The sequence below is a fragment of the Scyliorhinus torazame genome, chromosome 5 (genome assembly GCF_047496885.1).
Source record: "Scyliorhinus torazame isolate Kashiwa2021f chromosome 5, sScyTor2.1, whole genome shotgun sequence".
Taxonomy (NCBI): domain Eukaryota; kingdom Metazoa; phylum Chordata; class Chondrichthyes; order Carcharhiniformes; family Scyliorhinidae; genus Scyliorhinus; species Scyliorhinus torazame.
The window spans coordinates 110,585,217-110,601,462 of NC_092711.1; the positions used below are offsets into that span (position 1 = coordinate 110,585,217).

Consider the following 16,246-nt stretch of genomic DNA (forward strand, 5'->3'; position numbering starts at 1 on the left):
AGCACAATGATTGACATCGACATCGGACCAATAGGAAGAGGGGGCGGGACTGGTGATGCGGGAACGCTGGTCCTCCAACCAATTGGAGTGAATGAGGGGCGGGGCTAGGAGAAGCATGCGCTGTGCGATTTCTGGGTCAGGAAGAAGGCGGTCAGGTTGAAAGTCCAGCGGAGAAAGGGGCCGAGTGCAGGAGAGTGGACTGGGAGGGATTGTCAAACACTCGGTGCAGGACTGCAAACCCGAATTACAAAATCCTGGCGCCGAGTTTATACCGAGTGTTTGGAAACTCGGAGATTATAGGGGAAGGATTTACAAATAGCAAAGTCAAACCAAGAAAAATGTCTCTCAATTCCTACCCAGGACACACAGTGATGTCCTTTTTATTGTAAAGTCCTTTTTACAGAATATTAAATGGGATGGATTTGCAGCGGGACACTTAAACCAATCATTACACGCAGGACCTGACTGAGTCACTCAATTCATCAGGGTGTATCGCAATTTGTGGAAGGAAAAGGTTTGCATCATAGTGAGGCGGTCATGGAAGATTGTCCTGCTGTCAGCATCACAGTGAAGCAGACTGGGAAGAGTGTCCTGCTGCCAGCATCACAGTGAAGCAGACTGGGAAGAGTGTCCTGCTGTCAGCATCACAGTGAAGCAGACTGGGAAGAGTGTCCTGCTGTCAGCATCACAGTGAAGCAGACTGGGAAGAGTGTCCTGCTGTCAGCATCTCAGCGAAGCAGACTGGGAAGAGTGTCCTGCTGTCAGCATCGCAGTGAAGCAGACTGGGAAAAGTGTCCTGCTGTCAGCGTCACAGTGAAGCAGCCTGGGAAGAGTGTCCTGCTGTCAGCATCACAGTGAAGCAGACTGGGAAGACTGAGGGGATGTGGGAATTGTGGGAAGGGATTCAGGACCCCTTCTGACCTTGAAAAGCACTGGCGTTGTCACTCTGGGGAGAGGATGTTCACCTGCTCTACATGTGGGGAGGGATTTACTATTTCAGCCCATCTGCTAACACAGCAGCGGGTTCACACTGATGAGAGTTTGTTTAAATGCCCAGACTGTTGGAACTGCTATAAAAGTTCTGGCGAACTGATGTCTCATCAACGTGTTCACAATGATGAGAGCCTATTCAGGTGCTCTCGCTGTGTAATGGGATTCAAGCGATCATCTCAACTCGCTGTACACCAGCGAGTTCACACCAGGGACAGGCCGTTTACCTGCTCCAATTGTGCAAAGGGATTCACTCAGTCAACCGACCTGTTGCCACACCAGAGAATTCACACTGGGGAGAGGCCGTTCACCTGCTCTGATTGTGGGAAGGGATTCACTGTCATCTAACCTACTGGTCCACCGGCGAGTTCACATTGGGGAGAGGCCATTTGTCTATTCCAAGTGTGTGAAGGGATTCACTACCTCGTCCACTCTGCTGAGACACCAAAGAGTTCACCACGTGCAACCAGAAGTCAAAATCCAGGAAAATATTAACACCCAAATCAGCAAGTATGGACTGATATAAAATTTATTAATGGTAAATCATCTTTTATTAATACAACTTTTTTGTGGATGAGGTTTGTGCTGTAGATGGTGTATACAGGAACTTTCAAAACGTGTTCAGTAGAATTGAAGTTTATGAATAAAGACATAACAGGGTCAACAGCAGAAAGGATACAAAATTATTGAGAGTAAGACTGCACAGTTTATTTCTAATAGTATATTATAAAATACTTTCAATTTATACATACAGAATTGCAGAGTTAAAAATATGAATTGATTAACAGTCCTTTAAAAATAGAAATCAGTTAACAGCCCTTTGTCATCTGCTAACACACTAACGTCTCTAAGAGAAGGATATATCTAAACATAGAAAATCCTGAAGTATCTCATATCAATTTCTAATACATTTCGAAGAAGTTCAATAGAAACATACTTACAAAATCCACGATGGTCTTTGTTTGACGAAGCAGGCTGAGGAACAGAACTTTGACTGCACTCTTAGCAGGAGAGAGAGTGAGTACCGATTCTGTGAATCTGCCTGTTTACATACACATTTCTTCCTATTTGGTGTATGGCTTGTGTAATGTGGTCGGACAGGGAGTTGTTCGAGACACACCTCTACTTTTCTCTATTTTTAATGTGTCAATATTCTTCAATATATAGATGTCCAGATAGCCACTGTTTCAAATGGCATTCTCAAGTGTCTAAGGTTCCATAGCTAAGAAGGAAGTTTGCTTCTTTTATTCTACTTGCTATCTCTATATACCTTCAAGTGCCCTGGCTTGTGGTGAGAATTGCAGGAAGGTAATTTGAAGAATTTATGGGCTGTTCTGAAGCCCTGCATTTGTCTGAGGTGACTCAATGATCCCAGGGGACATCGAAAGTTTTTGTAGCTCCTACTGACTTTTGAAAGACCTTTCTCTTAAATTGTTTTATTCCACTTAGAATTAAAACACATGGTATATTAATTTCTGCTGCTTATACATGTCCTTATTCTAAAGCAAATTCTGCAGACAGTGTGATATCCATCACTGATGTGGTTGACAGCAAAATACAACTCCTGAAGTCACTTGTGAACTCAGTGGTGTCTCAGCAGTTTGGATGATTGAGTGAATCCCTTCCCACACTCGGAGCAGGTGAACGGCCTCTCACCAATGTGAACCTGCTTATATGTCATGAGGTGGGATGTCCTCAGGGCGTTTATATCCCTTATTGCAGACTGGGCATTTAAATGCTTCCTCACTGTGAACCTGCTGGTGTGTCAGCAGACTGGATGACTGAGTGAATCCCTTCCCACACACAGTGCAGGTGAATGGCCTCGCCCCAGTGTGAACACGCTGGTGTTTAGAGAGTTGAGATGATTGTTTGAACCCAGACTCACAGTGAGAGCATCTGAACGGTCTCTCATCAGTGTGAACACGTTGATGGAGCATCAGTTCCCCGGAACTTTTATAGCATTTCCCGCGGTCTTGGCATTTAAAAGGTCTCTCCTCAGTATGAACCAGCTGGTGTCTCCGCAGGGTGGATGACTGAGTGAATCTCTTCCCACATTCCGTGCAAGTGAACGGCCTCTCTCCAGTGTGAATTCGCTGGTGTTCAGTGAGGCCAGATGATTTCCTGAACCCAGTCCCACAGTGAGAGCACCTGAACGGCCTCTCGTCAGTGTGAACACGTTTATGGTGCATCAGTTCTCCAGAACTTTTATAGCACCTCCCGCAGTCTGGACATTTGAAAGGTCTCTCGTCAGTGTGAACACGTTGATGAGACATCAGTTCTCCAGAACTTTTATAACTCTTCCCGCAGTCCAAGCATTTAAACGGTTTCTCCTCAGTGTGAACACGTTGATGACGTATCAGTTCCCCAGAACTTTTATAGCATTTCCCACAGTCTGGACATTTAAAAGGTCTCTCGTCAGTGTGAATACGTTGATGGGACATCAGATCGCTAAAGCTTTTACAGCACTTCCTGCAGTCTGGGCATTGAAAAGGTCTCTCATCAGTGTGAACTCGCTGGTGTCTCAGCAGGTGGGATGACTGAGTGAATCCCTTCTCACACTCAGGACAGGTGAACGGCCTCTCTCCGGTGTGACTGCGTCGATGAGTTTCCAGCTCAGACGGGTGATTAAATCTCTTCCCACAATCTCCACATTTCCACGGTTTCTCCCCGCTGTGATTGCATTTATGTTTCAACAGGTCAGATGATTGGTTAAAGCCTCGACCACACACACAGCACGTGTACGGTTTCTCTCCGCTGTGAACGGGGCTTTTTTCTTCCATGTTCAAATTCCGATGATATTCAGTTTAGGATAAAGTGGGCGATGGCATCAAACCCAAATGTGATATTGGGTTTGAGTTTCTTGACCGCAATCCTCCCCTTCTCACCTGTGAAATTGATTCAAAAGAGAAAAGAGGGAGTGAAACACACAAAGACAGGTTGTGAAATTGAGCATAATGAAGCTGGTCATTTGTGGGACCATCATTGGGAAAAAGTGACTGAAAACTGTCAGATTGTCGTAAAAACCCGACTGGTTCAGTGACATTGATCAGAGATGGACCCTTCCAACTGAGGGAGCGGTGAGGGGGGGAAACATAGAGAGGCAATGAGAGTAAGAGAGACAATGTGTGAGAGAGAGATTGAAACAGAAAGAGAGGGGGGGGGGATCAATGAGAGAGTGGGATAGGCAGGACAGGCAATGAGAGCCGAGAGAGAGAGAGAGAGGCAATGAGAGATGAGGTTCAAAGAGGGAGAGAGAAAAATAAATGGAAATAGAAAAAGAGGGGCTGGGGATGGACTTCATATATCTGGATTATTTAATTCCAGCCTCTTGAACATTTCCGATTTTAATCACTCCACAATTTTGGTGACCAGTCTATCAGTTACCTGGGCCCCACGCTCTGGAATTTACTCATTAATCGTCTCCCCTCACTATCCTCATTAATCCTCTCCCTCTCACTACCTCACTATCGTCATTAATCCTCTCCCTCTCACTACCTCTTTCCTCATTAATCCTCTCCCCCTCACTACCTCACTTTCCTAATTTATCCTCTCCCCCTCACTACCTCACGTTCCTCATTAATCCTCCCCCTCACTACCTCACTTTCCTCATTAATCCTCCCCCTCACTACCTCACTTTCCTCATTAATCCTCCCCCTCACTACCTCACTTTCCTCATTAATCCTCCCCCTCACTACCTCACTTTCCTAATTTATCCTCTCCCCCTCACTACCTCACTTTCCTCATTAATCCTCTCCCCCTCACTACCTCTTTCCTCATTAATCCTCTCCCCCTCACTACCTCACTTTCCTCATTAATCCTCCCCTCACTACCTCACTTTCCTCATTAATCCTCCCCCTCACTACCTCACTTTCCTCATTAATCCTCCTCCTCACTACCTCTCTTTCCTCATTAATCCTCTCCCCCTCACTACCTCTCTTTCCTCATTAATCCTCTCCCCTCACTTTCCTCATTAATCCTCCCCCTCACTACCTCACTTTCCTCATTAATCCTCCCCCTCACTACCTCACTTTCCTCATTAATCCTCCCCTCCTCACTACCTCACTTTCCTCATTAATCCTCCCCCTCACTACCTCTCTTTCCTCATTAATCCTCCCCCTCACTACCTCTCTTTCCTCATTAATCCTCTCCCCTCACTTTCCTCATTAATCCTCCCCCTCACTACCTCACTTTCCTCATTAATCCTCCCCCTCACTACCTCTCTTTCCTTATTAATCCTCTCCCCTCACTTTCCTCATTAATCCTCCCCCTCACTACCTCACTTTCCTCATTAATCCTCTCCCCCTCACAACCTCACTTTCCTCATTAATCCTCTCCCCCTCACTACCTCGTTCCTCATTAATCCTCTCCCCCTCACTACCTCACTATCCTCATTAATCCTCCCCCTCACTACCTCACTTTCCTCATTAATCCTCCCCTCCTACCTCGCTTTCCTCATTAATCCTCCCCCCTCACTTTCCTCATTAATCCTCTCCCACTCACTACCTCGTTCCTCATTAGTCCTCTCCCTCTCACTACCTCACTTTCCTCATTAATCCTCCCCTCCTCACTACCTCTTTCCTCATTAATCCTCTCCCCTCACTTTCCTCATTAATCCTCTCCCCCTCACTACCTCACTTTCCTCATTAATCCTCCCCTCACTACCTCTCTTTCCTCATTAATCCTCCCCTCCTCACTACCTCTCTTTCCTCATTAATCCTCTCCCCTCACTTTCCTCATTAATCCTCTCCCCCTCACTACCTCACTTTCCTCATTAATCCTCCCCCTCACTACCTCTCTTTCCTCATTAATCCTCTCCCCTCACTTTCCTCATTAATCCTCTCCCCCTCACTACCTCTCTTTCCTCATTAATCCTCCCCTCCTCACTACCTCTCTTTCCTCATTAATCCTCTCCCCTCACTTTCCTCATTAATCCTCTCCCCCTCACTACCTCACTTTCCTCATTAATCCTCCCCTCCTACCTCGCTTTCCTCATTAATCCTCCCCCCTCACTTTCCTCATTAATCCTCGCCCACTCACTACCTCTTCCTCATGAGTCCTCTCCCTCTCACTACCTCACTTTCCTCATTAATCCTCTCCCCCTCACTACCTCGTTCCTCATTAATCCTCTCCCTCTCACTACCTCACTTTCCTCATTAATCCTCTCCCCCTCACTACCTCTTTCCTTATTAATCCTCTCCCCCTCACTACATCACTATCCTCATTAATCCTCGCCCCTCTCAAAGGGATGATGGATTATATTTGCAAAGTTACATTGGAGAAACTGGGGTTGTTTTCCTTGGAGTAAATGGGACTTAGGATAGATTTGATAAAGGTGTACAAGTTTCTAATACGTTTAGCTAAGGCCGATTATAATTTAAAAAAATAGCTGTCCCCATTAGCTGTCGAAAAGCATTATGGGACACATTGAAGATTTTGAGCAAGATTATACAGGGGAATGTCAGGAAGAAATTTTACACAGTGGTAATGACCTGGAACTCAATGCTTACACTCAAAGACCAATAATATCCATGTCCTGATGAATCAAGTCACAATGTAAGATTTTGATGTGATATTTGGTTCAGTCACCTGTCTGCAAATCCTCCTCTGAATGCCGTTTACAAAAGTCAGCAGTGTTAGTCCAGGATAGTAATTGCAAAGGGATAAACATTTCTCTTAGTTTAAGTGTGCGGTGTGTAAATCGCCTTTCTAACCGCTTGGAAAAGGAGTTTCCAAAATCCATCATAATCAGTCCAGGATAGAAATTCGCAACATTCCCTCCTCGCCACCCTGGCCCAGGATACCTGCTCATGCTGCCTACTCCACACTGTCCCTCGTCATTGTCAGCAGCCCCTGGACTCCAGAAGGACATCTACTCAGGGTTGTGAGTTTCAGCCATGGGTCTTCATGTGACTGAACAGACCCACATGGGGCAGGACATAAACAGGGTAGATAGGAAGAGCTTTTTTTTTTTTTTAAATATATTTTATTCAAGATTTTTTGGCCAAACATGACAGTACATTGTGTATCCTTTACACAGCAATATAACAATATAAATAACAATGGCCAGTTTTAAACAAAGAAATAAATAATATATAAACAAAATCAAAAACAAAACTACATGGCAACTGCCTTGTACAAAATAAATACTCTCCAGAAATACAATCCAACAATCCAATATACAATTACCTATAACAACTACCTATACATATTATACATATACACTAACATCCCTGAGAATCCTTCTGGTTCCTCCCCCCACCCCCCCCCCCCCCCCCCCCCCGGGTTGCTGCTGCTGTCTTCTTCTTTTCCATTCCCTCTATCTTTCTGTGAGGTATTCGACAAACGGTTGCCACCGCCTGGTGAACCCTTGAGCCGATCCCCTTAGGACGAACTTAATCCGTTCCAACTTTATAAACCCTGCCATGTCATTTATCCAGGTCTCCACACCCGGGGGCTTGGCTTCCTTCCACATCAACAGTATTCTGCGCCGGGCTACTAGGGACGCAAAGGCCAAAACATCAGCCTCTTTCGCCTCCTGCACTCCCGGCTCTTCTGCAACCCCGAATATAGCCAACCCCCAGCTTGGTTCGACCTGGACCCCCACCACCTTCGAAAGCACCTTTGTCACCCTCACCCAAAACCCCTGTAGTGCCGGACATGACCAGAACATGTGGGTGTGATTCGCTGGGCTTCTCGAGCATCTCGCACACCTATCCTCTACTCCAAAAAATGTACTGAGCCGTGCTCCAGTCATATGCGCCCTGTGTAACACCTTAAATTGTATCAGGCTTAGCCTGGCACACGAGGACGATGAGTTTACCCTACTTAGGGCATCAGCCCACAGCCCCTCCTCAATCTCCTCCCCCAGCTCCTCTTCCCATTTCCCTTTCAGCTCATCTACCATAATCTCCCCCTCGTCCCTCATTTCCCTATATATGTTTGATACCTTCCCGTCCCCCACCCATGTCTTTGAGATCACTCTGTCCTGCACCTCCTGCGTCGGGAGCTGCGGGAATTCCCTCACCTGTTGCCTCGCAAAAGCCCTCAGTTGCATATACCGGAATGCATTCCCTTGGGGCAACCCATATTTTTCGGTCAGCGCTCCCAGACTTGCAAACGTCCCATCTACGAACAGATCTCTCAATTGTGTTACCCCTGCTCTTTGCCATGTTCCAAATCCCCCATCCATTCTCCCCGGAACAAACCTATGGTTATTTCTTATCGGGGACTGCACCGAGGCTCCCGTCTTTCCCCTATGCCGTCTCCACTGCCCCCAAATTTTCAGTGTAGCCACCACCACCGGGCTTGTGGTGTATTTCTTCGGTGAGAACGGCAACGGCGCCATCACCATAGCTTGTAGGCTAGTCCCCCTACAGGACGCCCTCTCCAGCCTCTTCCACGCCGCTCCCTCCTCTTCTCCCATCCACTTACACACCGTTGAGATATTGGCGGCCCAGTAGTACTCACTTAGGCTCGGTAGTGCCAGCCTCCCCCTATCCCTACTACGCTACAAAAATCCCCTCCTCACTCTCGGGGTCTTCCCGGCCCACACAAAACTCATGATACTCTTCTCAATTCTTTTGAAAAAAGCCTTCGTGATCACCGCCGGGAGGCACTGAAACACAAAAAGGAATCTCGGGAGGACCACCATTTTAACCGGCTGCACCCTCCCTGCCAATGACAGGGACATCTATTCCACCAACCGCGTTAAATTTAGCCTATGCAATGTACCCCAATTCTTGGCTATCTGGATCCCCAAGTACCGAAAGTCCCTTGTTACCTTCCTCAACGGTAAGTCCTCTATTTCTCTGCTCTGCTCCCCTGAATGCACCACAAACAACTCACTTTTCCCCATGTTCAATTTATATCCTGAAAGATAGGAAGAGCTTTTTCTCGTCAGTAGTGAGGTCAATAACCAGGGGCATAGAATTAAGATAAGGAGGAGTTTTCGAGGGGATTTGACGAATCTGAAGAAGTGGGTTCAAGAGAACAGGATTCATTTCCGTCATCCCTACTCTGCCACCGCTCTGTCTCCTCAATAAGACATTGGGACTCAAAGGGTAATGTAGTTTGATGGACAAGTTGACTCCATTCTGAACAATGGGGACCAGGCACGTCCCAATCATTCAAAACATTGCCCCCAACAAAGCTGGCGACACTGCCAGCGTTCGGTTGCATTGCCCCGAATAAAGATGGTGGCCAATAATGGGGGCCGATCACGAGCAGCTGTGGCCCCCACTCTGTATAAATGGAAACCGGTAGGTTCTTATTTGGGGTTTAAAGTTTACACAACATGTTTAAGAAGCCTCTCCAGCCACCTGTCGGTCCTTCGCTCCCTCAATTCAAGCAAAAATACACTTTACCAATTGTGAATCCGGACATGAACTTGCTCTCCATCGCCATTACTCACACTGCGCATGCTCCAGTCACATTGGCTCCGCCCATTATACATTCCAATTGGTCGGAGGACCAGCCACTCCCTCTTGTCCTCCAGGAATGTGCCTTTTCCTATTGGTCCAGATCAACCGTCAATCACTCCCCGAATATTGTGATCTGAGCATGCGCATTGCGGCAGAGGAAGCCGGATACCAGTGCGCATGCGTATTGTGCGAGAGAGAGAGAGTTTGGATCATGCGCAGTGTGATTGATGGCTCGGCGCTTGTTTGTCCCGGAGAAGCGGAGTCAGCGTCAGACGGTGGGTGGGATGATTTTGAAACACTTAGTGGATCCGCAAACCATTCACAATCATTGTCAGCTCCCTGGTTTGCAGCTGCGGAGCTTCTCCCTCCCTCCCGGGAACAGGCCCAGGTTAACGGGCACCATCCTGCTTCAGCCACTGGAGGATGGTTCACATCAGAGGATGGGGGAGGGGGGATAATAAATAAGAGCTTACACTTTGCACTCAAATCAATGAGGACTCTGATCTCTGACAAGGAAGGAAACCCTGGCAGGTGGGTGGGGAGGATTCACAAACACCCGCTGGAGGCCCCAAACCCCCCAATAAGACCCATTGATTTTATTGTCAGTCTGCAGATAGGAGCTGGAGAACTGAACCCAGGCAGAGGAGAGGGAGGGAGAAAACTGGGAGTGGAGGAAAGAAATGGTGCAGATGGTGAGATGGGTTTGGATTTCAGTCCAGGGAGGAGGGAGAGTGTGTGGGATGGGGATTTACAGGCCTCTTTACAGTTCTATCATCCTTGTTTTCTTGTTAAAATCAATTCCACAGGATATTAGGAGAGGATTTGCAGTGAGACATCAGAAACATCATTTCAGGACTTCCGGGTGCGGCGATGACCAGCTGAGTCGCACGTTTCGGCAGCTCCCTGTGAAACGGACTTTTGGGCTCTTGATAGGAGCCCCAACGGCAATTTTAACGGCTGAAAACACCGTGCGGTAAACCAGAAGGGTGTTCCCCCTGGACACGGATGGAAAAAGGAGAGGAAAGTGGCCGGATTGCAGCGGATCCTTTGGAACAACGGCAAGGAAGGCAAGCAGAAACCAAGATGGCGTCGGAAGGTGGCAGTTTCATATGGGGCCCTGAACAACAAGAGTTTTTGAAACGCTGCGTGGAGGAGATAAAAAAGGAAATGAAGAAAGAGTTGTTGGCCCCGATATTACAGGCGATTGAAGGGCTGAAAGAGGAACAAAAGACCCAGGAGCAGGAGCTTCGGGTCGTGAAGGCGAAAGCAGCAGAGAATGAAAACGATATACAGGGCCTGGTGGTGAAGTCGGAGATACAGGAGGCACACCAGAAACGATCTGTGGAGAGGTTGGAGGCACTGGAAAATAACGCAAGGAGGAACAACTTGAGGATTCTTGGCCTTCCTGAAGGTGTGGAGGGGGCGGACGTCGGGGCATATGTGAGCACGATGCTGCACTCGGTAATGGGAGTGGAGGCCCCGACGGGTCCGTTGGAGGTGGAGGGAGCATACCGAGTTATGGTGCGAGGATCGAGAGCAGGAGAAGCTCCCAGAGCCATAGTGGTGAGATTTCTCCGTTTTAAGGATAGAGAAATGGTCCTTAGATGGGCGAAGAAAACTCGGTGTAGTAAATGGGAGAACGCGGTGATCCGCGTCTATCAAGATTGGAGTGCGGAGGTGGCGAGAAGGAGGGCGAGCTTTAATCGGGCCAAAGCGGTACTTCACAAAAAAAAGATAAAGTTTGGAATGCTGCAACCGGCAAGACTGTGGGTCACATATCAAGGGAGGCACCACTACTTTGAGACGGCGGATGAAGCGTGGACTTTTATTGTAGAAGAAAAATTGGAATGATTGGACTACGAAAATGAACGTTTGGACAAAGTGGTGGGACGAGTGGGGGGGGTGCGAAGATTGATTGTATGATTAATCCTGCGGTATGGTAACTTTTCTTTCTCCCACAGGTGGTGATGCGGGGAGGTGGGGAGGGAGAGGAGATGGGGCGTTGGCCATGGGAGGCGGGGCCGAGGGAGAGGCGCGGGCTTGGTTCCCGCGCTATGATAATTATGGCGGGAATAGAGAAGCAGGAAGGAGGGGGCGCCGCACGGGGCGAGCCGTGATCACGGGGGGAAGCCGAGGTCAGCCAGAGTTTGCTGACTTCTGGGAGCAACATGGGGGGAGTAATTACACTAGCGGGGGGTCCAGCGGGGGGGGGGGGGGGGGGGGGAGGGGGGAATTACTGGGTTGCTGCTGCTGGGGAAAGGGGGGAGTGGGTACGGGAAAGGATGGGCGGGGGGGGCACCGTCTGGGAGAAATACAGCTGCGTGGGAACTGGGCGAGAAGCTGGAAAAAGATGATGGCTAACCGGCAAGGGGGGGGGGGGGGTGGGAAGCCCCCCAACTCAGCTGATCACGTGGAACGTGAGGGGGCTTAACGGGCCGATAAAGAGGGCACGAGTACTCGCACACCTTAAGAAACTTAAAGCAGATGTGGCCATGTTACAGGAAACGCACCTGAAACTGATAGACCAGGTTAGGTTGCGCAAAGGATGGGTGGGGCAGGTGTTCCATTCGGGGCTGGATGCGAAAAACAGGGGGGTGGCTATATTAGTGGGGAAGCGGGTAATGTTCGAGGCGAAGACTATAGTGGCGGATAACGGGGGCAGATACGTGATGGTGAGTGGCAAATTACAGGGAGAGATGGTGGTTTTGGTAAACGTGTATGCCCCGAACTGGGACGATGCCAACTTTATGAGGCGAATGCTAGGACGCATCCCAGACCTAGAGACCGGAAAGCTGATAATGGGGGGAGACTTTAACACGGTGTTGGAACCAAGGCTGGATAGGTCGAAGTCCAGGACTGGTAGGAGGCCGGCAGCAGCCAAGGTGCTTAAGGATTTTATGGAGCAGATGGGAGGGGTGGACCCGTGGAGATTCAGTAGACCTAGGAGTAAGGAGTTCTCGTTTTTCTCCTATGTCCATAAAGTCTATTCACGCATAGACTTTTTTGTGTTGGGTAGGGCATTGATCCCGAGGGTGAGGGGAACGGAATATACGGCTATAGCCATTTCGGATCATGCCCCACATTGGGTAGACTTGGAGATAGGGGAGGAAACAAGAGGGCGTCCACCCTGGAGAATGGACATGGGACTAATGGCGGATGAGGGGGTGTGCTTAAGGGTGAGGGGATGCATTGAAAAGTACTTGGAACTCAATGACAATGGGGAGGTTCAGGTGGGAGTGGTCTGGGAGGCGTTGAAGGCGGTGGTTAGGGGGGAGCTGATATCAATAAGGACACATAAAGGGAAGCAGGAGAGTAAGGAACGGGAGCGGTTGTTGCAAGAACTTTTGAGGGTGGACAGACAGTATGCGGAAGCACCGGAGGAGGGACTGTATAGGGAAAGGCAAAGGCTGCATGTGGAATTTGACTTGCTGACCACAGGCACTGCAGAGGCACAATGGAGGAAGGCGCAGGGTGTACAGTATGAATATGGAGAGAAGGCGAGCAGATTGCTGGCACACCAATTGAGGAAAAGGGGAGCAGCGAGGGAAATAGGGGGGGTGAGAGACGAAGATGGAGAGACGGAGCGGGGAGCGGAGAGAGTGAATGAAGTGTTTAAGACATTTTATAAAAAATTGTATGAAGCTCAACCCCCGGATGGGAGGGAGAGAATGATGGAGTTTTTGGATCGGCTGGAAATTCCCAAGGTGGAAGAGCAGGAAAGGATGGGATTGGGAGCACAGATCACGGTAGAAGAAGTGGTGAAAGGAATTAGGAACATGCAGACGGGAAAGGCCCCGGGACCGGACGGATTCCCAGTTGAATTTTACAGAAAATATTTGGACTTGCTCGCCCCGCTACTGACGAGGACCTTTAACGAGGCAAAGGAAAGGGGACAACTGCCCCCGACTATGTCAGAAGCAACGATATCGCTTCTTTTAAAGAAGGAAAAGGATCCGCTACAATGCGGGTCCTACAGACCAATCTCCCTCCTCAATGTAGATGCCAAGGTCTTGGCCAAGGTAATGGCAATGAGAATAGAGGAATGTGTCCCGGGGGTGGTTCATGAGGACCAAACTGGGTTTGTGAAGGGGAGACAGCTGAACACGAACATACGGAGGTTGTTAGGGGTAATGATGATGGCCCCACCAGAGGGTGAAACGGAGATAGTAGTGGCGATGGATGCCGAGAAAGCATTTGATAGAGTGGAGTGGGATTATCTGTGGGAGGTGTTGAGGAGATTTGGGTTCGGAGAGGGGTATGTTAGATGGGTGCAGCTGTTGTATAGGGCCCCAGTGGCGAGTGTGGTCACGAATGGACGGGGATCGGCATATTTTCGGCTCCATAGAGGGACAAGGCAGGGATGTCCTCTGTCCCCATTACTGTTTGCACTGGCGATTGAGCCCCTGGCGATAGCGCTGAGAGGTTCCAATGGATGGAGGGGAATACTTAGGGGAGGAGAAGAACACCGGGTATCTTTATATGCGAATGATCTGCTACTATATGTGGCGGATCCAGCGGAGGGGATGCCAGAAATAATGCGGATACTTGGGGAGTTTGGGGATTTTTCAGGGTATAAATTGAACATGGGGAAGAGTGAGCTGTTTGTGGTGCATCCAGGGGAGCAGAGTAGAGAAATAGAAGACCTACCGTTGAGGAAGGTAACAAGAGACTTTCGTTACCTGGGGATCCAGATAGCTAAGAATTGGGGCACATTGCACAGGCTAAATTTGACGCGGTTGGTGGAACAGATGGAGGAAGATTTCAAGAGATGGGATATGGTAGCATTGTCAATGGCAGGGAGGGTGCAGGCGGTTAAGATGGTGGTCCTCCCGAGATTCCTTTTTGTGTTTCAGTGTCTCCCGGTGGTGATCACGAAGGCTTTTTTCAAAAGGATAGAAAAGAGTATCATGGGTTTTGTTTGGGCCGGGAAGACTCCGAGAGTGAGGAGGGGATTCTTACAGCGTAGTAGGGATAGGGGGGGCTGGCACTACCGAGCCTAAGTGAGTATTATTGGGCCGCTAATATTTCAATGGTGAGTAAGTGGATGGGAGAGGAGGAAGGAGCGGCGTGGAAGAGATTAGAGAGGGCGTCCTGTAGGGGGACCAGCCTGCAGGCTATGGTGACAGCCCCATTGCCGTTCTCACCAAGGAACTATACCACGAGTCCGGTGGTGGTAGCTACACTGAAGATTTGGGGACAGTGGAGACGACATAGGGGAAAGACCGGAGCACTGGGGGGGTCCCTGATAAGAAACAACCATAGGTTTGCCCCGGGGGGAATGGATGGGGGATATGGAATGTGGCAAAGAGCAGGTATGACGCAATTGAAAGATCTATTTGTGGATGGGAAGTTTGCGAGTCTGGGAGCGCTGACCGAGAAATATGGGTTGCCCCAAAGGGAATGCATTCAGGTACATGCAATTGAGGGCTTTTGCGAGGCAACAGGTGAGGGAATTCCCGCAGCTCCCGACACAAGAGGTGCAGGACAGAGTCATCTCGAAGAAATGGGTGGGGGACGGTAAGGTGTCGGATATATATAGGGAAATGAGAGACGAAGGGGAGACTATGATGGACGAACTAAAAGGGAAATGGGAAGAAGAGCTAGGGGAGGAGATTGAGGAGGGGATGTGGGCAGATGCCCTAAACAGGGTAAACTCGTCGTCCTCGTGCGCCAGGCTAAGCCTGATTCAGTTTAAGGTATTACACAGGGCACATATGACTGGAACACGGCTCAGTAAACTTTTTGGGGTGGAGGATAGGTGTGCGAGGTGCTCGAGAAGCCCAGCGAATCATACCCATATGTTTTGGTCATGCCCGGCACTACAGGGGTTTTGGATGGGGGTGACAAAGGTGCTTTCGAAAGTAGTAGGAGTCCGGGTCGAACCAAGCTGGGGGTTGGCTATATTTGGGGTTGCACAAGAGCCGGGAGTGCAGGAGGCGAAAGAGGCCGATGTTTTGGCCTTTGCGTCCCTAGTAGCCCGGCGCAGAATATTGCTAATGTGGAAAGAAGCCAAGCCCCCGGGGGTGGAGACCTGGATAAATGATATGGCGGGGTTCATAAAGTTAGAGCGGATTAAGTTCGTCCTAAGGGGGTCGGCTCAAGGGTTTACTAGGCAGTGGCAACCGTTCGTCGAATATCTTGCGGAAAGATAGATAGGGGAGAACAAAGAAGGCAGCAGCAGCGGCCCAGGACTTGGGGGGGGGGGGGGGGGGAGGGGATGGGGGGTGATGGGGGGGGGGGGGGGGGGGTGGCCTGAGACAAGGCAGTTGCCAATTAGGGCTAGTTTTTATTTTTTGTTATTTAATATTTATTTATTTGTTGTTGTTTTTGTTTAAATTTAAAAAGGTCATTATTATCTGTATTGTTACAATGTTGTGTAAAGGATGCACAATGTACTGTGTTGGTTGACCAAAAATTTTCAATAAAATATTATTTAAAAAAAAAAAAATCATTTCAAGATCTGACAGCTGCTCCATTTATTGACACCTATCATCGGAATTTGAACATGGAGCAAAAACGCACCGTTCACAAGAGCGAGAAACCCTACACATGTTCAGTGTGTGGCCGAGGCTTCAGCCATTCATCCGGCCTGTCGAGACACAAGCGCAGCCACACCATGGGGAAACCGTGGAAATGTGGGGACTGTGAGAAGCAATTCAATTACCCATCGGACCTGGAAACTCATCGCTGCAGTCACACTGGAGAGAGGCCATTCACCTGCTCAGTGTGTGGGAAGAGATTTACTCAGTCAACTGCCCTGCTGACACACCAGAGGGTTCACACTGGGGAGAGACCATTCAGTTGCTCTGAGTGTGGGAAGGGTTTCATACAGTTAG

General features: G+C 48.9%; 1 protein-coding gene across 3 annotated transcripts in view; it reads right to left on the reverse strand.

Moving 5' to 3' along the window:
• Positions 1–1,501: 1,501 nt before the first annotated feature.
• The window catches only part of LOC140421651 (uncharacterized), a 40,040-nt gene continuing 25,295 nt past the window's right edge, over positions 1,502–16,246 (reverse strand). For all 3 annotated transcript variants that reach the window (XM_072506448.1, XM_072506450.1, XM_072506449.1), the window contains exon 3: positions 1,502–3,875. In XM_072506448.1, coding sequence (XP_072362549.1) covers positions 2,661–3,770 — 1,110 coding nt within the window. In that variant the 5' untranslated portion in view covers positions 3,771–3,875 and the 3' untranslated portion in view covers positions 1,502–2,660. The remainder of the gene's footprint in view (positions 3,876–16,246) is intronic.